The 21254-nt window shown below is 39.8% G+C and overlaps 1 protein-coding gene across 1 annotated transcript in view; it reads left to right on the top strand.

The window, feature by feature from the left end:
* LOC108605396 (low-density lipoprotein receptor-related protein 2) overlaps positions 1-21254 on the top strand; it is a 143864-nt gene that overhangs the window by 107063 nt on the left and 15547 nt on the right. Inside the window, exons 3-4 of the mRNA XM_033294541.1 lie at positions 11195-11365; positions 11440-11571. Coding sequence (XP_033150432.1) covers positions 11195-11365; positions 11440-11571 — 303 coding nt within the window. The remainder of the gene's footprint in view (positions 1-11194; positions 11366-11439; positions 11572-21254) is intronic.

Here is a 21254-nt window from a genome sequence, read left to right as displayed (position 1 = left end):
AAACTTTCAAGTGCCAATGTGAATGTGAATGTGAATGTGAAGCGAATGCGCAGCAACTTGCCTTGCTGCTCTGCCTCGAGTGCATTAGTTTGCAATTTACTTAACAGTTTATAAACTGCCTCAAGTCACTGCAACAACCATAACAACAACAACAACAACAACAATAGCAATGGGAGCTTCAGTAGCCGTGGCAGCTTGTGACCAAAGGCACTAGCAGCTCATAACCAACTTATTATTGATTTTTTTATGGAAACAATAAATAGACAACTAAATAGCTTAGACAACTTTAACGTAGCTCCGAGCACACAAACTGCGCTCAAGCTATTTACATTCCAAGTGAGAAATTATAACTGGGCAGGCTCTCGAGAGTTCATAAACAACTAAATCAAAACAAGCTGGCAAAATATTTAGCCTCTATAACTCAATTTTCTATTTCTTCTTAATGGCAATGAAATTCTAATTCTGAAAGGTGATTTCAACGCGATAATTTAGACAAATATTCTAAGCACTTCAATTCCGCTTTCAATTCCATTCAGACCTCAATTACAAATTGAAGAAGAAGAAAGAATTGAAGAAAGACAAATAATGCTGATTTCAACTCGAATTTTGGGCCAAACTTATTTAGGATTTTATCTCCAAATTTCCAACGCTTAGATTAAAACGACGTATTGAAGAGTTAAAAGTCTGTAAAGGAAAAGAAAGCAGCTAACCAATTACTCGTTGCATTTTTTAAGGACTTCCACTCTTTAAGGTGATTTCAACTTCAATTCCGAAACTGCTTAAACTGCTTTCAAATCCATACAGAACTCAATTCCAAATAAGCAACGCCATCAAAATTAAAACGACGTGTAGAAGGATTGAAACTTGAATTAAAGGTGATTTCAACTCGACTTTAAGACTTTAGATCCGATTTCTTAACGCTTAGATTAAAACGAAGTACTGAAGAGTTGAAAGGCAGCAGCTCGATGCTTTTGCTCATAATTTTAAGGACTTCCAATTTCAAATTACCCAAGCTTATGCAGCCTTTAAGGTGATTTCAACTCGATGCTTTTGGCAAACATTTCTAGGACTTCCAATTCCAAATTACCAACTCTTTGATTGAAACGTCTATCTGGTTGGCTCTAGGGATAAACCTTTGTCAAAGCACCAATGGCTACTACTGCCCACAACTCGCTCTCATCTCAAAAACCCAACTAAATGCTATAAATAAGCCAAATTGAATTTTGTGCACCCAAGGCAAGCAAATGTCTAAGCGAATCGAGTAAACGGATCGCATAAAAGACTTTTTGTTTACACTCACACACACACAAAAGTTGTTGCGCTTTTGCAACAACTGCAAATAGAATTGACTTTCAGCAACAATTTTGCTATGCATATTGTTATTAAACGAATATTTCATTGTTGTGCTATAGCCAAAGAGTAGAGCCGGAATTCCTTAAACGTTTTGCATATTTTATACCATAAACAGAAAATACAAAAGGCTGGGCAAATAGAAAATATTTTTGGCTTTGAGCGACACAACACAACAAAACACAACTCAACACACACAACGAAAAAACAATTGCCACATGTTTCGCTTGCCAAGGCTTAAGCTATGTGCTGCTTAATCCTATTCCAGTGCCAACGCCATCGCCACTGCCTCTGCTACAAACAGTGTTATCCTTTGCTGCCCCATTGTTGTTGTTGTTGTTGTTGTTCGGCTGCTCGAGCATTTCATTTTTGGCATCACAAAATATTCATAACAATAATTTGGTTTTAATTAAAACTGTCCCGGCTTTTGTTATTTATTTATTTAGGTCACAAGGCAATTGACAATTTTACACACACTAAAAGTTTTGCATGTCTGCATAATTTATATATATATATATGCATATATATATGTATGTATTTGTTTGTAGAAGCTTTGATTGTGAGTGTGCCCAGCTAGTGCTTTGAACAATTAAAGTTCTTTTGCTTAGGCTCTTATTAGAACTTTTTCAATACTCCCTTTGATAGAAGCACAGCACTGGTCTCTTGCTTATTAGATATCTGTTTAATATACTCGTCAACTGAAACCCCCCCATGTCAACTACTCACTGCATACATTTCCCTTTGACCCGTACGCCAATCTTTTCTTTCTCAGAAATGATATTTAATCTAGTCTTCAACTGCTTCCTTTTGTATCTCTATACTGGTTCACTTCTCCCAATAGTTAGTACCCTACTGTCTCCCTTCTTCTTGGAAATATTTTCCAATAACGGCTGGTGCACGACTATTGTTTCCCTTTGAAAGCTACTCCCCATAGGGTACACTCAATTCTCATCCTTCTTAGAACTGCTTCAATGGAATCGTCAATCCACCCCCCTCAGTGCCTACTATGCACTATCAATGAAGCACCTCTCTCTCCACTCTCTTCCCTCTTGGAAATTGTTCATTGCAACCATCAATTGCCACCTTTGCCTCTTCAACCCATAGTTAGTGGCCCGTCAACTCCCTCATTTCGACTCTCCTCTCCTCCCTTTTGGCGTATGCCATTTCCCTAGATTAATACCTTGCACTTGCGGCGCCTTGAAGACTGATCGAGCATACTGTGCTCTCGAATTACCAACACCGTCCAAGCGGAAGTGAAAAATAACACTTTATGCGCCAAAGTGGCGAATTTAATATTTCCGCTACACTGCCCAGCCAGCACCACCCCCACCCACGGGTCATTTGGTCGCAGTCCGTTGACTCACTGTTCGCATGGACAGCTGCAGGATGAACCCTTTACCCCCAGCTGGGTTAACTGCACCCAAGTTATATTTAGCTGTGAATTTGTAGGAAGGCTTGGGTTTTAAATGGGACTTCTAGGGTAGCTGCTAGTCTGTCAGCATAAGGCTAAGGTTGCTGCCATTTTTTTCATCAGCCTGTGCCCACGTTGTAGTCACTGCTGTTGTTGCTGCAATAATTGTTGGTTATCCCTGGCAACGTAGTCGTCGTCACCGCCGTCGCTTTGCGCGTTTTACATTTTGTGGCCGAGAGTGCATTGAAATTTGGCCGTGTGCTGACCTTAAATCACTGCTGGCTGTTGTCCTGGCCTGGCCTGGTCAGCAGGCAGCGCGAACGGCAACAGTTGCCCCGCGGCACTGCGGCCATCGATTATTAACACTAGAGCAATGCCGCCGCTCCAGGCACACAACAGAACAGAGCAGAGCAGACCACAGGACACACAGCGAACGGTTAGAGATAATAAAGAGGTTGAGTGGGGGCAAGAACAGCAACGGACCAGTAGAGAAGAGGAAGCAGCCAATAGGCTGCTATAGGCGGCAAATCTCAGTGCCGTGATTTACGCTATGCCGCGTTGCGCCTCCCACAAAAGCAGAAACACAGACTAAGCGCAACAGTGTGAAAGAGACAAAGAGAAAAAGAGCAAGAGAGAAAGTGACTTTAAACTTTAAGCTGCTGCTGCTGCTGTTGTTGCCACAGCCAAATGCATTTCGTCATCAATTGCAGGCAATTAAAACGCAAAGCGCAGCAATTTCCAATAATGTGCAGCCGGCGTTTGCCGCCAAACCAATTTATGTGCACCCCTCCCGCACCCCACCCCCCGCACCATACTCCCCGCTAGGCTAATGCTAATATTCGCGCAGTCTGCTGCGTAACAACAATCGCTAGTTGGGGTCTGCATAATTTAATTGTGAAAAACAGCAAATGGAATTTAATGCGTTTAAGCGGCAAGCCCCAGAGCCAACCCAAAAGAAAAAACTTTGGCTAATTGATACACAGTAACCATAGCTGCTGGCCATTGAATTTCCAACGCCAATTGGTTCAAAAGTTCTCTCGCTCAACAACAATATGGCCGAAAAGCCAAGCAAACGGCAGCTGTCAAAAAAAAAATGGCTGCCGCCCAAAGCAGCTCGAGATGCTGCCCGCGCTCAACTTTTCGCAATGTCCTGACGCTAACGCTGGCTAATGGCGTCAGCAGACAACACAAACACACACACACACACACACACACACACACGCACATTTACAGTCTTGGGCGCAAGTCTTTGGACAGGCCAGTGAACTAAACGTTTATCAATCTTTTCTATTTAGTTTATAAAGCAAGCAATTAAATGTAATTAATTCAGCAAATATATTTTGTCATAAATCTATTGATTTAAATTTAATTGAATTTTTTTTTTGCCGTGCTTGACATTTTTTGTTTTAGAATAAACAGTGAGCATCAAAGTCTTGCGCTTACTAAACTTGAAGCAAACAGAATTAAGATAATTTTGAATTAAATTTAGATTTGATTTTTGCTTCCTAAATTGCTTTATGAAAATCCAAAATGTTAAACTATTAAAATAGCTGTTGCTCGAAATACTTGCGACTGCCTTAATTGATTTATTTTATGCAATAAAATCATTCAAAGCTTGAGCGACTTAAGACTAAAACTTGCTTTGCTGCGAACTTTAATATCGACTGCGCTGCAAAGTTACAAAAGGCAACAATTGATGTTGTCGAAATACTTTTGGGCGCCACTGTGCGCACATTGCAGTGCTGAGTGGCTGCTACATGTGGCATGTGGCAGGCGTCGAGGCGTCGCGGCAATGCTTAGCTGGGATTTCGATGCGACGACCCCAAAAGGAGCAGCCGCTGACAATGTCATTTGTTTCCGGCTACGTGCACTTTGCACGTACTTGGTCAGCTGCTGCCTGTCTGCATGTGTGTGTGTGTGTGTGTGTGTGTGTGTCTGCATGTGTCTGCGTGTGTGTGAATTAAAATGCTTGTCACCTATGAGCTCAACTGTCAAGCAACTTCAATTAAACATAATTTGTGCAGAGTCTGCTTACAAACTTCCACACACTTTCTCCCACTCTCACCCACTCTCTCCCACTCTCTCTCTCTCTCTCTCTCTCTCTCTGTCTCTCTTTAGCTTGCCTAATTATGCATCTAATTAGTGAGTGCGCTGCATTGCATTGCTAGTCAAATTATTTTTAACAGAAAGTTACAGTCATGTAGCTGTTTGTCTATTTCTATGCGTATTAAGCACGCATGCCTTGGCTTGAAATGCGCACACACAGTGCACAGTGGGGCAAATTAGTATTTGCATAATGAATAATTGTCGAGAGCTTGGTAAGCACAATTTTCAAATTCAAAATACCACAGAAAAATCATAAATATTTCTCCGAATATTAAAAATTGAACATATTTTATACATATCTGGAAATCTGATAGTTACATTCAAGAATATCAGCTTCATATTAAATTTGTATAGGCTAAAAATCACACTCCGAATTTTCTACAAAACTAAAATAAAGCATTGGGGTTAAAATCAAAAAGTTTTTGAACTTAATTTCTTGGGTTTTTTTCTTTATTATTTCAATAATAATAAGTTGAAAGCTTCTCTTAATTTTTAATAGTTATATAAAAATACCTGTTAGAAATCAAAGCACAAAATTTACAAATTCTCGTTTTACTATCTTTCGTCCCACTGTGCTGCCAAGCCAATGAAATGAAATACATGTGCAGCTGCCAAGCTTTTTAATTAAAACAGTTTACAACAATTGTTGTAAAAGATATGGGCGAAATATGTCCTAAGCATAATTCGCAAGTAAAATTGTTCAATAGAAGCTTAAATATTAATTTAAATTGGCAGGAATCAAATCAGAAATAAAATTCTTTTTAATTCAATTGACTAATTAGAATCTTTTGAAATTGCTAATATGATTTAAATGAAAGCAATTATTTCAAGATAACAAGCTCAAGAGCTTAAAGCCTTGCCAAAGATAAACACTAAGCCAGCTTATTTTTGGTGGAAAGCCAAAGCAACTTGCTCTGCCTCTGCCTCTGTCTCTGGACTGACAGCAATTAAGTTATAAATATGCCTTGGCTTGGCCACTACTGGACATATCGTTACCTTTTATGTGGCAGTTGCAAGTAGCAAGTAGCACCAGTCGACGCTCTGGTGTAATTTCTTTTAGCAGCAACTTTGTTGCAACTCTGTTTATGCAGCAAAAACTTTAAATAGTTGAAACTGTGTGCTGTGCTCTGTGCATCTTTTAAACAAGTTGCAACTGCCAAAAACTTTGGCTCAATACAAACTTTCGGCTGCAAAGGCTGCAGAATGTTGCGCCTTATCAAGAGCATTTCGAACCGCACATAATATCAAAATACACATTATTAGGTATTATATTGTTGTTGTTGTTGTTGTTGCTGGTGCCACTTGTATTTGTTTTTATTGTTATGGGACAATGTGATGACTGCCGTTCGTGCTGCTGCAGTGGCAACAACAACAACAACTTTGGCAGCTTACAAAATATTTGTAATTTTGTCACGTTTTAACTTTGGCGACGTCACTTAAAATTACATTTAAAATACAAAAAAAAAGCAGCACAAGCAGAAGAATAATGTTAAGAAAACCAAAAAAAACAAGACAAGAGCAGCAAGGAAATTATGTTTGTATGCATTTTTATACTCTGCACACAATGCCTTGGCCCAAAAGACAGTCCAGTGGGCCATAAAAGTTACATGAGTGGGAAGCTGAGATTTTATATAAAGACTTCAGTGTACAGTTGTGTGTGTGTGGAAGCAGAAGATGACAGAAAATGGCTACGGCTACATAATTAAAGCTACGGCTGACAAGCTGTCAATAGAGAGCAATCGATAATATCGATATCGATAACAATGTTATATATGAAAGAAGAATAATGCAGATGGCTATAAAACTTAATAAAACCGGTGACATAATCCAAGGCACAACAATGAAAATCATCGATGAGCCACTCAAGAGACAGTCCAGAGGCAGGGAAGTGGGTACATATTAAAAGTAGAAAACGGCATTTTTAAGTTTTTTGGTGCATTGAGCAATCGATACTATCGATAGTTAGTCTAACGTCTCTAGCTTAAATGCTTCGGTTGCAGCTGCAGCTGCAGCTTGGCTTTAAAATTTTCTATGCTCGCTAGCTGCTAGCAAAAATCAAAAAGTAGACACATGCCAAAGTCTCTACGCCTGCCAGCAGCAAACAACGCTTCTCGCTCTCTCTTCCTCTTCCTCTCCCCCTCTCTTGCTGCTGCCGCTCTCTTTGCTCTAGCAACTGTCTGTGTTTGCCAAAGTTGGTTACGTGCTGTGCTTTGCTGTGTTGTCAGGCCAAAGCCCGGGTATGGCACATAATGAAAATCATGCCTTGCCATTGTCATTGCCATTGCGATTGACAAACAACAAACAAATCAAAGGCCATAAAAAAACGAGACCGAGAGACTCTTTAGAAAGACAATCACGGCAGGAGCAAATACAAATAGAAATTCTCAACATGTGACCGGAAATGCTTACAAGTGTATAAATGTTTGTGTGTGTGTGTGTGTGTGTGTGTGTTGGGTACTCATCTGATATTCAAATCAGCAGCAGAGGCACAACGCTTAGCAGTTGACAGCTGGCAAACTCAGAGAGAGAGAGAGCGAGAGAGAGAGAAGAGCAAGAACCGATGTAGTGGCAACAAATTTGTCAAAGATTTGCGCTATTTGCCACAAATTAAACTACTGCGAACAGAGCAGCAGCAGCAGCAGCAGTTACAACTGCAACTAACGAAAAAATAAAAAAAAGAAATGCAGCACGTTTTTGTGTGGCAAGCTCATGTTGCAAGTAGCACACACATAAATCAATGCTGAAGATGCACAACAAAAAAAAAAAAAAGAAAAGACAGACAGAGCGTAGAGCGTATCTACAACTAAGTATGCCATGAATAGATGTGGCCAACACACACACACACACACACACGAACAGTCGCACTGCTGGCTGATAACAAGCGTAAAATCACAGATACTCGTGCTGCAAATGATGCAAGTAGCAAGTGGCAAGACTGCAAGTGCCAACTGCAACTGATTCGCCCCCAACTGCTCCTCCTCTCACCCTCTCGCCCTCTCGCCTGTCCGTCTCTTAAGCTGTTTTGTATATGAGCATCATGAATTTCCATTACTCAGCTTCAGGCTTCAGTGAGAGAAACTCGCATACGGTTTTGGTTACTTCCTTTCGTCTTGGATTCATCAATGAATTTATCAGTTTTTATAGGCAATTTATTATTTATTGATGGCGGGCGACCGCAGCCAGTCTCTCTCTATGTGGCTCTATCCATCTTCTCTGTCTATCCGTCTGTGCAATAATATGGCTATAAGCTGCAACTGGCAACAGAGTTTGGACGGTTTTTTCCAAGCGTTTTGTGTTAAGCTTCTTTCAGCTTCATGTACTTCCTTTGTAAGTCTATGTGTGTGTGTGAACAAAATGCAGACGAAAATGTGCTGAAAAATTCAAGCAGACGGTGTTGGATTTCATGCGCCAGAGAATTATGCGAATATAATGAAGCTTGCTTGCTGCAACAGTCAAAAACAAGAATGAAAAAAAATATCACGCATACGCCGTATTGCCTGTTGCTTACCACAAACACACACACACACGCATGCATGTAGATGTGCTGCGTCTATAATTTATATGGGGCGTGGTCTATGAATTATTACACATTATATGGCTTTAAATCAAATGTACAAATTATGAAACATAATAAATAACAAACAATTATTGCACACACATGCGCGCACACACATACATATGCATGCAAGCAAAATAAATTGAAAATTAAAATAAAACGGTTTTATTTATGCAGTAGAACACAAATGACAACAGCAAGTGTAAAAAGCACTTAACATTGGTATGCGAAGAAAACCAAAATAAATATGTATATACATACATATGTATGTATGTATGTATGTACATGTGCATGCATTGCAAAAAACAATAATAATAATAATAATGCTGCTGCATGAGTTGAATCAACTGAATCAAATAAATATATAAAAATTAATATGCAAAATTAATGCACACATGCCGAGCTAAAGGCCAAACAAGCAGGCAAACAAACAAATAAACAAACCGAGAATACAAAAGCGTTAACAAAAAGCACACACAAAATAACAAACACACACACACACACACAGAGATAGAGAGAGAGAGAGAGAAACACACACTTAAATAAATAAATGCAGCGCCAAAAAGACATGAGATGTTGACTTGGTTGCGCATTAATGCGACTCCAGAGAGTCGACAGCAAAAATATACACTACATATATTAAAGCAAGCGCGCTAGCAGAACAAATTAAAAAAAACAACATTTTTGAATTAGTTGGACTGAGCTCTAAGGCTAACTCAACAACAGAGCTCAACAGTTGTGCAACAGCTTAGGCGGCACTTGTTTCTCAGCTGCTGATCAAGTACAGCTGTTAGCTTTTAACACTGCTCAACAGTTGAGCCACAGGCAACAGAAGCTCAAAAGTATCGATAGACGCGACTTGATAACTTAACAGGCTGCACTTGTTAAGCAGCTGGCTGATCTAGTGCACAGCTGTTAACTCAACAGTGCTAACGAGCAGCTCACAGCTGACTGCTGAACTTCACGTGTTAAGTTTTAAGGATTCGCATAAAAGCAACTGCAAGTCGTTCAGTTTTAGTTAAGTGCGTGCATAGTAAATTATTGTTGGCCTGTCATGCAAATATATATGTATGTGTATGTGTATGTGTATGTGAATTGCAATAAAAAACGAAAAGCACATCAGCAATATGCTTGGCCAGAGAGACAGCGCGACATAATTGCAATGCTGACTGACAGGCGGACAGACGTTAGAGAAAAAAAAAAAAGTCGTCTGCCTGGGCGGCAATCGTTTGGGGACTCATTAGCATGCACACTGGCGGCCTATTACTTTTAGTGACCCGGGTCGGGGTACGGGGCGTGCGTCCAGCTGGGCTACTTTTTCAACATGCTGCTGCTGCTGCCGTCGCTTGCGCTCTTTGTGTCTGTTATAGGCATTGCTGTTTCATTAATTTAATGTATAGTTGATAACTCTGCAGCACGTTCGATGAGCGTCTGGTCTGGACTGTGTGGGCGTGGTATTTTGCCCCCAAAATGCCATTGCCTACTTCAAAGGGCTGGCCACACTTATTAATAATAATGCCATGGCACTGCATGTTGCATGCTGCAGGCGGCACGCTGCACGCTGCTGTTGCTGTTGCTGGCACTCAAAAGCGCCTATAATTAATGACAAAAAGCAATTTAAATGCAAATAAAATATACGAGTCGACAGTGCCAGCCACACACACACGCGCACACATGCAAAATAGTATGTATAGTATATAGACAATCGACTAATTATAGCATAATGACACCTACAGTGCTCAGTGGTTTGTCAGCAACAGCAGCAGCAAAGTTTTCTATGATTGCCAAGTGCTGAACAATTGCGGCTTAATTTGTTTGTCAACGTTGCCAAAACACCTGCTCGGCTCAAAACGAGTGACAGCGAGAGACAGAGAGAGAGAGAGAGAGAGTCTGGCCCATAACTGTTGGCAACATGGCCTGGCATAACGTTAGATGAAGATAGTAGGTCGCGGACATGGACTACGTGCCGCTGCAGTCGACGCGACAGACAGAAAGAGAGCGAGAGAAACTTCATAAACACGTCTAATGGTGGCAACAACAACAAAGCTGTGCCACACGGGAGAAATTAATGCTGCGCTCATTTCAGCACGTTCCCCAAACAAGAACAACAAGCAGAGCCGAGCCGAGCAGAGCAGGCAACACGCCACGTGCTAAAAGTAACTTGGCAACGAGATTTAGCCACAAAACTTGGCCATTTAAAGCCAAGGCTATAGCGTGAGGCCAACATTAATTGAAATGAGCAACTGATCAATCTATAGTTGCTTAAAACAAAAATATTTAAAGTAGGCAGGCAGGCAGGCAGCTCAACTTTAACAGTTTTTTGTTTGCCGCGGCGTCGCGCACTTATTTGTTATGCTCGGTGGCGCCACCGCTGCCATCGCTTTAAGCTGCATGCAGCAACAACAACAACAACAACAGCAGCAGCAGCCTAGGCGCACTACGGGCCTTTTGTGTGTGCTCTGTGGCGAGTCTATTATGCGCGTTTGCTTGTTATTTGCCCCATTGTGTGCTGCACTCTGTTGTTGCGCCCATAATGCAGCCTGTGGCAAGAACAACAACAACAACAGCAACAGAGTGTGGTGCACAACTTTAAAGGCGAACGCGCGCACTGCTAGCCAGAAGTAAATATTTGTTTATACATATTGGTGAATATTTTTCCACAATTGATTGCTGATTGCTGTTGCGCCAGCTGCTGCTCTAGTCCAGGACAACAACAGCAATATCCATTCTCCGTACTCCGTTCTAATGTTTTCGTTTTCTTTTCGTTGCAGTTGTGCCTCGCCCGGGCGATGGCGGCGCTGCTGCCACATCGCTGGCCGCCTCCAGTGCGCCATGCCCACAGGACATGTTTCGTTGCAACAATGGCGCCTGCATTACTTCGCATTGGGTCTGCAATTATCAAAAGGATTGTCCCGATGGCGAAGACGAAATGCAATCCTGTCGTAAGTAGACAACACAACTGCAAGCTCCGCACTCTCTACATATATTTCGAACAAACAATTCCACTCCATTGCAGCTCCGCCGGAGTGCGAGACACCTCAGCTGAACTGCGGCCAGTATGTTTTCAACAAAACTTATTGCATACCGCCGCACTATCGCTGCGACATGATCGAGGACTGCGAGGACAAGTCGGACGAGGCGCAGTGCAGTAAGTTTAACCAAATGCTCAGCTGTAACATTTTAACAAACCGCCGAGACCAAGATACATACCCCCCAAGCCACCCACCCACCCGCTCCCTTAGCTATGTCTGTTGAGCGCTCAATGCAGATTTGTTGACTCGTCAAATATTTGGCAGCATCTTACACTGCCACCTCTTGCTCCACTCCACTCCAGTTCACTCCACTCCATTCCATTTCGTTTGGTTTCCTTTGATTCGGTTGTGCTCGTTCTCTCTCTCTGTCTGTTTTCCGTCAGTCTGTCTGTCTGTGTGCGCGCCAACAATTTGCTTAGCAAAATGTTTACATTTTATTATACCAATTTTATTTATGCAAATTTTGCCAAATTTACACACACACACATGGAGACAGGCAGACAAAGCAAAAATGCGATGCTGACTGTACCACAGTTGTAGCTTCCCCTTCACTTGCCACGCCCCCTCCGATTGCAACTGTATGTCTGTGTGTGTGAGTGTAGCCAAGGTGCGCTTAGCCAAGCCAAAACCATTTGATTCTGGCTTTCGTTTATCCACATAACCACCAAGGGAGCCTCCCCTTTTGGCCAAAAGGGTTTAAATTTATAAGCAGCCGTTGCAAGTTGAAGCTCATGCATGTTTATGCAAAAGATTCTTTGGCTATTTAGCAAATAAATATATTTTTGGGGCATTAAAGTTATAGATTTATGATCAAGAGACTTTCAAATATGCCATAGCCCTAAGCATTTTGCTTGCAAAGAATTTAAGCATTTAAGGTATTGCTATATTATTTATGACTTGGGTATATTACATTTAGTTATTTAGCTTGTGGAGAATGTGATGGAATGAATGAATGTTACGTACTTATGATTTATGGCTTTAAGTGTTTACTCTAGTCGAGTGCGCTTTAACTGATATATATCTGATTATACCTACTATCCTTTCATTAGGCAGCTATAATTAGATCTAGCTATATATATATGCATTTATAATAAAACTATCGATAGTAGTAACATAATTACTTGCTGAATGAAATTTATTTAAATCAGTGTGTAATATTCACAATTATAACTATCAATAATTTCTGGTGATAGTGTTATCGATACTATCGATATTAACATCAATAGTTTGACTACTCTAATATAAAAATAAATATATATATCTCACTTAAATATTATCATTATCAACTGATCTCAAAAATTAAAACTACTGACGATAGTGTCATCGATAGCATCGATATTGCCAGCAATAGTTTGACAACTCTAATAAAAGACATAAAGAGCCAACTAAACTGACTAATTTAGCTTCTAACTGTCCTTATTTATGTCCTTCCATATACGCTTTATATGCTAGTCAAGTGCTCTCTATCATTTAATGCCGGCAACTTAACTACTTCCATTTGTGTACATATTAATTACTTAACAAACTCTAGTCAATAATGTGAGTAAGTATTTTTCCATTAGTTTTCAATTTCTCGCATTCTAAGAATCAATTGCTGTTGAAAGTTTTTGGAAAACTTAATGGATTCTCAACAGGCTCAAGTGCATTCGGCAATAGCTTGAATTTGCTTGCCAAGCAGCCACCCAGCCAGCGAGCTTGAGTGTGGTATGTGGCATGCTGCATGCTGCATGCAACATGCAGCACGCTATGCCTCTGCCTGTGTCTGTATCTGCCTGCATAACTAGAGCTCAAGTGCTCAAGCGTTCTTTGCCTGGAAGAGACCAGACCAGACCAGAGAGCCCGTGAGCTTTGTGTGCACAATTTGATTAAAACTTCAGCCCGCAGCAGCAAAGCTTCGCACACTTTGCTGCAGCTCGAGCTGCATTTATTGCTTGTTATTTAAGATTTATATTTAAATACCATATCTGTAAGCGAGTGCGAGCAATTTCTATGCAATTCGCTGCCTTAACAACTTTGCTTAAGCTTTGACTGATGCGCGCACTCCACGCAGGAGGAACTTTGTCCTCAAGTCTGGGACGCAGACAATGGCGGGGCTTGTCCACGGTTTGCCAGACGGTTATTGTCGTCTTCTTCTTATTATTATTATTATTGTTATGTCTAGAGTTGACTAAAGTTGTTGCTGTTGTTATTGTTTAGACTTTGTTGTTGTTGTTGTGGCTCTTAGCTGGGCAATTTGCTTGCAGCCTTTGCTGGCTGTTGCTCTTGGTCTCAAGATCAAGTTTAAATTTCATTTTAATTTAATAAGACACTATAGCTAGATTACTCACACACACACACGGACACACTTGTGTGCTTTACCCTACAGTACGGCTGGTTGCTGATTTCACCAACGCTTGGTATTGCAGAAAATTAAGCGTAACGATAGTTCACCAATGTATTTAGCAACGCTAAGTATTGTAGAATTATAATTTAAATGCAAACAAATCAATAGAAAACAAAGCTATGTTAATATTGGTGAATTTATTGTTGATTTCACCAAAGTTTTTAGTGAAACACTTGTCTGCTTTAACCTTTCAGTACATCATGTTATTGTTTTAAAGCTAGAAACAAAGCAGACAGCTGTTGGTGAATTTATTGGTAATTTCACCAACGTACACCAACGGATAAGCAAAGCTGGTGAGCGGTAGCTAGTGAAGTTACTAGCTCTTCACCAATGAGTGATAAGTGTTTAGAAAAGAAAACAAAGCAATATTGATATTGGTGAATTCATTGTTGATTTCACCAACGTTTTTGGTGAAACACTTGTGTGCTTAAACCTTTCAGTACGTCACGTTATTGTTTTGAGCGAGTCGTACTTCAGGGTCTCTCTCTCTCTCTCTCTCTCTCTCTCTTCTCTCTCTCTCTCTTTTTCACAACATAATTTATCGCTCTTAAGAGGCGACAAAATACTTGCTCTTATTTCGTTCTCAACAAATTTATTTTGCGTACGTGTCAACGCTTCGACTACAAACCTAAAAGTGCCCTCACCTCCCTCTCCCCTCTCCCTCCTGCTGCAGGCAAGCTTCAAAACACGCTGTCTGACTGTCTATATTTATGTCAATGTGTGCATGCGGGTGTTGTCTCGCTCCCACCCCCCGCTCTCTCCAGTCTTCCTCTCGCTGCTTCTGTCGCTTGTTTACTTTTGATGGCATTGCGTACGTCTTTGTTTGCTTAATTTATGACATATAAATATTAGAGCAAGCTTATTTCAACTATTTAATTACGTGAGGTGTGCGTTAAGTCACAAACACACACACACACAAAACGTCTACGCCTACAGTCATTGGCATAAGTATTTACACAAACTAATTATTTAGATATTTGCGCAAAACAATTTATTTTCTTTTTATACCAAATGGTAAAGTTGTAAGTCATGTGAGCACGATTCAATTTATTTTAAAAAGCATGTAAACAGAATTATTCTTATGATTATAATAAGGGCTCAACACTTGATTACAGGGAAGTTTAAAACAAAAATTTAGCTTACAGCTGTTTTGCCCCAGAGCTTTTGCTCTTAGTTTTGAGCTTAGAGTTTTCTAAATTAAATTTTGAATTTTTAAAAAGATGCCTCAACATAAACCGTTTTAGGTCGAAGTACAACTTTCGGATTGAAACTCATTTGTTGTTCCACACCTTTTTTTATATAATGTTCTAAAAATGTGTTGAACATCGCCTGATTTAGAAATAATTGTATTCAAGTTTGTATTAATTATTGTTATTCATTAAATAACATTATCTTGTTTGAACCTAACTTCATTGCAGATTTGTAGAGTAGTTTAAAACGATTTGCAATCGTAATCATAAAGAGCTAAACTGAAAATAATTGTAATTCAATAATATGTAAGTGGGAGTTTAACATAGGAGTAGTAGTCATGACTATTTATTATTTAGCATAAAAGACTTGTATTGAAGTTATGTAAAACTTTTTTATAGCGGCTTAAACTAAATTGAAATGTTTGTTAACATACTTATGCGTAGCAGTGTGCACAGGTAATAGTTTTGCATTGAATGAGGGGGCGCGTACTACTATTAAAAAGTTAAGCAATTCAAAGGAGTGAGAGAGCGAGTGGCAGTTAAACAGTCAGGAAATGAATGTGGCACGCGTGGTGTGGTGGGGTCTGAGTTGCAATGAGTGTTTAATTAAATGTGCTTATGCTCAAGAGCTACAAAGATGGATGCTAGATACGAGAGAGCGGGAGCGAGCGAGCGAGCGAGAGAGGGAGACAAGTGTCTATCTGGGCCACGTGAATGACGAGCGTGTTGGCATTGCGTCAATAAGGAAACGCGGCAAGCACTTAAAAGTTTCTACCGAAAAGCCAAAAGGAAGCGCTGTACTTAATTGCTTGCCTGGTTGACTCTAACGAGCGAGGGGCGGGGGGCGTGGCTGTTAAAATAACAATAACGAAGGCCACTAAAAAGTGCGTAAAAAGCTACGAAAAAGGTGCGCAAAGCACACAAAATGATCAACAGCGGCAGCAATGCCCTAAACGCTGCCTGAATGTGCCACATGCTTAAGTCACACACACACAGCCATAAAGGGGGTGGGGGTGAGCTGGTGGTCGTGCAGCTTGCAAAACTGTCGTTGAACCCAGCGAAAGTTGCCAAGCACTGACGTTTATTTGACTGCAGCTGTCAGGCCAGTTAGACGTGCAGAAAAGCTGCTGCTCGAGGCAAGTCGTTGTCGCTGGATGGGAGGGTGTTTGGTTGGGTGTTTTTGGGTGGTTGGTGCCAACTTGTCGCGCGTAATTACACAAACCAAGCGCACGCATAAAACTCGCAGCTCACTTGCTCTGGGCGCGGCAACAATAAAGCTTAATGCAGCAGCCCCCTCCCCCCAACCCCCCGCTTACCAATTAGAAAGTGTTGGTCAGAAGCAAAACGCGTAGGTTCAACTGAGTGGGGTGGGGTGGTGAGGTGCTCTCGCTCAAATGTAGAGGAAAATGGCCAACTGGCGCTGCAGTTGGCTTGCACTTCAGAGAGCTCTGCCAGTTGTCCGTTGTGTGTTTATAAAGTGCCAACAAGCGCCAACACCCCTACACCCGCCCCCTTTTGGGGTTCCCAGAGTTAAAGTTTTGTGTCAAACTTTGTGTGTGCAGCTTGTGAAAAATGACGTCGCATTGTGGCGCATAGTCTCGAGCATTTGAGCATTTAACATGCAGCATTCAACATTTTTATGACCTTGCACAAAAAGTTGTGCCCCAGCCACGCCCACACGGCCGCACGCCCACACTTTAGCTGCTGCTGTTGCTTCCAAGTCGTTTATCATTATGATTTGTATTTAATGTAATGCAACAGCAGCGACGACGACGACGACTGCGAATTTGCAACAAATTGTGCGCGTAAATCTTGTCAATGGCCAAAGTCAAGTCAGCGTCTTACTTTGGCCCCAACACTGGATCAGCTAGCCTTAGTCGCTGCCCCTCACCCCCTTTCGCTCTCTCTCTCTCTCTCTCTGTGTGTGTATCTTTGCAGTTTTATGTTGATTGCCAAACAGCCAAAGAGCTAAACAGTTATAGGGTAAGGCGTGCGGCAGGATGTGTGGCATGCTTCTTAGTTAAAGCTGTTGTTGCCACCTGGCCAAGGAGTCAGCGATAGAGATAGATATAGAGAGAGATAAGGACAGGTACTGGAAACTGCGCGACACAGCTTACATTTTATTGTTGTGCCTTGGCAAAAGTTTTTTCTTCTTTCAGTTGCGAGAGTGAGAGTGAGGGGGGGCACAGAATATTTATACAACTTGAGCTTGTTTAACTTGCACTAATTAAGTTTGCTCAGCTACACTTGGCTGCCCCCGGTGCGATGTTAATGTGAAGCAGCAGCTACATCAACAACAACAACAACAACAGTGGACAGTGCCGCATATAAAAAGTTCAACATCTTCCTCTTGCTTCTTATTTAGCTTTTTGTTAATTTTACGATGCCAAAAAGGTAACTTGAAAGTTGCCACAGATCGTTATTTAGCCAGCATCCATCCCTTTCTGCGTCTCGCTCTTTCTCTCTCTCTCTCTCTCTCTCTCTCTCTCTCTCTCTCTCTCTCTCTTACACACACACTCTTTGTAATTCTAACTGCAATTGTATTTACTTCAATACTGTCTGCATTTCAACTCAATTTATATTCAAAACTTGCATTGCAGCAATTGAATTCAAATTTTTATTTTCTTATTCTTTCAAATTCTAATTTTATAATTCTTATAATTTATTTCCAATTTTTATTTATATAATATTTATTTAAAGTATTCTATGTGAGGCTCAACCATATCCTAATATGCGTCTCTTATACAGTTGAAAAATTTAGAGCTTGTTTCAACTTTGAGCTTGGCTCTCAATTTGAAAAATCTTATGGAAGCATCAGAATTAAAATAAAGAAATATGAAATAAATCTTTAATATATTTATTTACAAATTTTGCTTTATATTTATTAGCTATATTTTAAAATTAGGATTTTTTATTATTTTTATTTATTATTTATATAGTAAATATATTTAATATTTGTAAATCAATTTACAATTCATTGAATAAATTTTTTCCGTGCATTAATTTATTATATTTATTCATTACAAAATATTTATAATTGTAAAATTTTTCATCTGTTATTCAGATCCGTTTCAAATCTAATTTTTATTTACAAATTATAAATGAAGCAACAAATTGTTTTAATTTAGCTCTTTAAATTACAAATAATTTTAAACTATTATCAGGTATTAACTTGTTGTTAAGCTTAAGTTCATCGAACTTAAAAACTTAAGCGTAAAAACAAAAATTGAGGCACGCTATGCGGCTATAAATTTGGCAAATTCACTTTTGCGAAAATTGCAGCTTTCGAGCTTTTATAGTTCTCCCTCTAGAGATATTACCTATAACTCATCAGTCAGAGAACAGATATGGCGAAATTTAGTATTTAAAGTCGGAATTTAATGGTGCAGAAATGCAATGCGCTTTATTTAGATCGATTTTCGGGCTCTCTCTCTCTCGCTCGCTCGTTTTCCGAGTCTCTCAGTTTCATCTTGGCAGGAATGTCGTTTCATCTTGGCCAACTGCTGCTGCCAACGGCTCTAATTTAACCATTTGTAGCCACAATTTTTGCTGCTGCTACGGCTGCTGCTGTGCTGAGGCAATAGCCACCTCTTTCTTGTTGCCAACTTGATGGACTATGCCCGTTCCGGGCGGACAGACGCCCCCACAGAAATGGAACGGGGTGTTGTAAATGTTGCAGCCAAACTACTCGATAATTTATAGCACTTTGCCAGCCAGCACACACACACACACACACACACAGAGAGAGAGAGAGAAAGAGATAGAGAGGAAGCTTAGACAGACAGGCCGAGCAAGAGTTGAGCGGACATCAGGACAATCACGCCCGACATTTGTACAGTTCTATGCATTATGTATACGCCATGCGTGGCCAAACGCTCAACATACATATGTGTGTGTATGTCTATGTGTGTGTGTGGGGTGCATGTTTCTGACAGAGGTCGCTACAGCTTCATGCCTGATGCTGCTGCTGCCTTATAGAAGTCTCTCTGCTATCAAAATTTAATGTCCTTGGCAGCAATAGTTGAAGCGCATGTATTTTGCAGGCATTTTTAACTTGCCGCCCGTTCCGCCCCCCCCTGCGGTTTAAGCCAACTCCCCAGCGGCATTCACACTTGCTAAACACACACACACACACACACACACACATGTGTACACATATGTGTATTGGTTGCTAGTACGCTTAACAATGAGCGAGGCGGTTGTTGGCCCACTTTCTTCAAACTAAATTAATGGCCAATTGGCCGTTGGGCCATGGCCGACGGAAAGGAACAGGCATGTCACACGCTCAATTGACAGCATTGACTTCAAACCAAAACCCTGCGAGCCCAAAATGTGCAATTGGCCTGGCAAAGGCTGCAGGCTTAAAGTCTTAGCGTGTTGACATCAATGTAAATTTGATTAATTTCAGCTACGCGCATTGCAGTCGCTCCCTCGCTTAATATACAGTGCATGCCCGATAATGTCAACTGCTTAATTTTCAGAATAAGTTTCAAGTTTTACTTCTATTTTGTGTATTGATTTACTCTAGTTAGAAACTACTGCAGTACTTTTAGCTTGTATATGTATTAGTTTATTTTTCTTCAGGCTCAGAAAATGTATTTTCAATTAATTATTTCTTATCACAAATCGAAAGCATAACTGATTGCACTAGGCAACAAATTTCTAACATTTTTATAATAAGTACATCTCTTTATAACATTTGTTTGACATTCAAATGAAGGAATAAAAATCCGATGATGAGTGACTAACTTTAGAACAAAATTGCATCAAAATTTAAATTTCAATAAAAATGAATATACCATATTTTCGTGGAATATCTCGGAATTTCATAAATTTAGCTCAATGCAAAAATTTAAACTATTTTCGTTTTCTATTTATCCATGTTCATGATTTAGAGCGTTCACATTATCGAGCACGCACTGTGCCTCGTATGCATATGTATTGCTATCTCACTCTAGCTACAATTAAGGGCCGTCAGAGTCAGAGACACACTTAATTCATGTGTCAACTGCCATTTGGCAGGGAAATGCACAAGCTTCGATTCGTTTAACAATTTGTTCAATGATTTCTTTTTTTTTATTTTTTGTGGTTGCAGCTCTAAACTATAATTGAAATTTAAAACTCATTTTGGCTTTGGGCGAATGAAATATAAATATTAAAGTGCAATTTGCAGTAGCTGCTGGAGCGAAAAAATAAGAAAATATTTTTTTAAAGTGAAAAAAGTTTAAAATATCTGCTTTGCAATTGAACTAAGAGGAAATAAACTAATTAATTAAGGCAAAGCAAGAGAATAATAATTAAAAAGTTTATTTCAGTTGATAATTGAACTCTTTTGTTTTTGTCACTGCTCTCTCTGTGGTTTTGTTTGCTATTACGCATATGCATTCAAAATTAAAATGCGAAAGCAGCTTGAGCGCCTTATCTGCTTTTAGTTGTACCTCTACTCGTCGAGTGGATTTGTTCTTCTCAGTTTTGCGTGCTTACACTTGCAAAAATTAGTTGAAGCTGGCGCTGCTTTAATTATAATATAATATATAATTATAAATAATAAAAATTGTAGACAGACAAATTTACGCATAGCAAAAAAGATATATATTATATTATATATATAATGAAAAATTAAATATATTTTTGATGCAGTAAAAATTATCTCTATTTATTAAATGAAAATTATAAAGTATTTTATTAATTTGCAGCGCAGTATTTCTTTTGAATTTTACTTAAATTAATGTTATTGAAGATGGTAAAATGGAGCTGCATGCATAACAAATGAAAACATTCATAGAATTCACTTAGTACAAACATTTTGAAATAAGCGTAAGCTTTACAAATTTTTTCAAGTGTAAGCATGCGAATCTAAAGAATAACAAAATCACTCGCGGACTCAACAACGGTAACGGTGAAAACTCAAAGCACAAGAGTTTGTGTTATTGTAGATCAGATAAGCGCAGCCAAAGTTGTTTTCGTATTTTGGCTTTGCTTTCGTCTTCGTCTTTGCCTTTGCCTTTCAGTTTGCATGCATAACTGATTGGGAGAGAGCAAATGCTGAAAGAGCGAAGCAACGGTTATTTTCGTTTGCTGCTTAGCTACTGCCAGGCTTGCGCTCATTATGTTATTAGTTTGATTTAAGCAGCTGATGCTGATGGTTGTGGCAAATATTTATGTTAGGCTTGCTCTCATTTGATTTAAGAAGTTGTTGCATTGCTAATGATTGTGCTTTATTTGA

This window comes from Drosophila busckii, chromosome X (assembly GCF_011750605.1).
Source record: "Drosophila busckii strain San Diego stock center, stock number 13000-0081.31 chromosome X, ASM1175060v1, whole genome shotgun sequence".
In the NCBI taxonomy this organism is placed as follows: domain Eukaryota; kingdom Metazoa; phylum Arthropoda; class Insecta; order Diptera; family Drosophilidae; genus Drosophila; species Drosophila busckii.
This window is presented reverse-complemented; position numbering and strand designations above follow the sequence as displayed.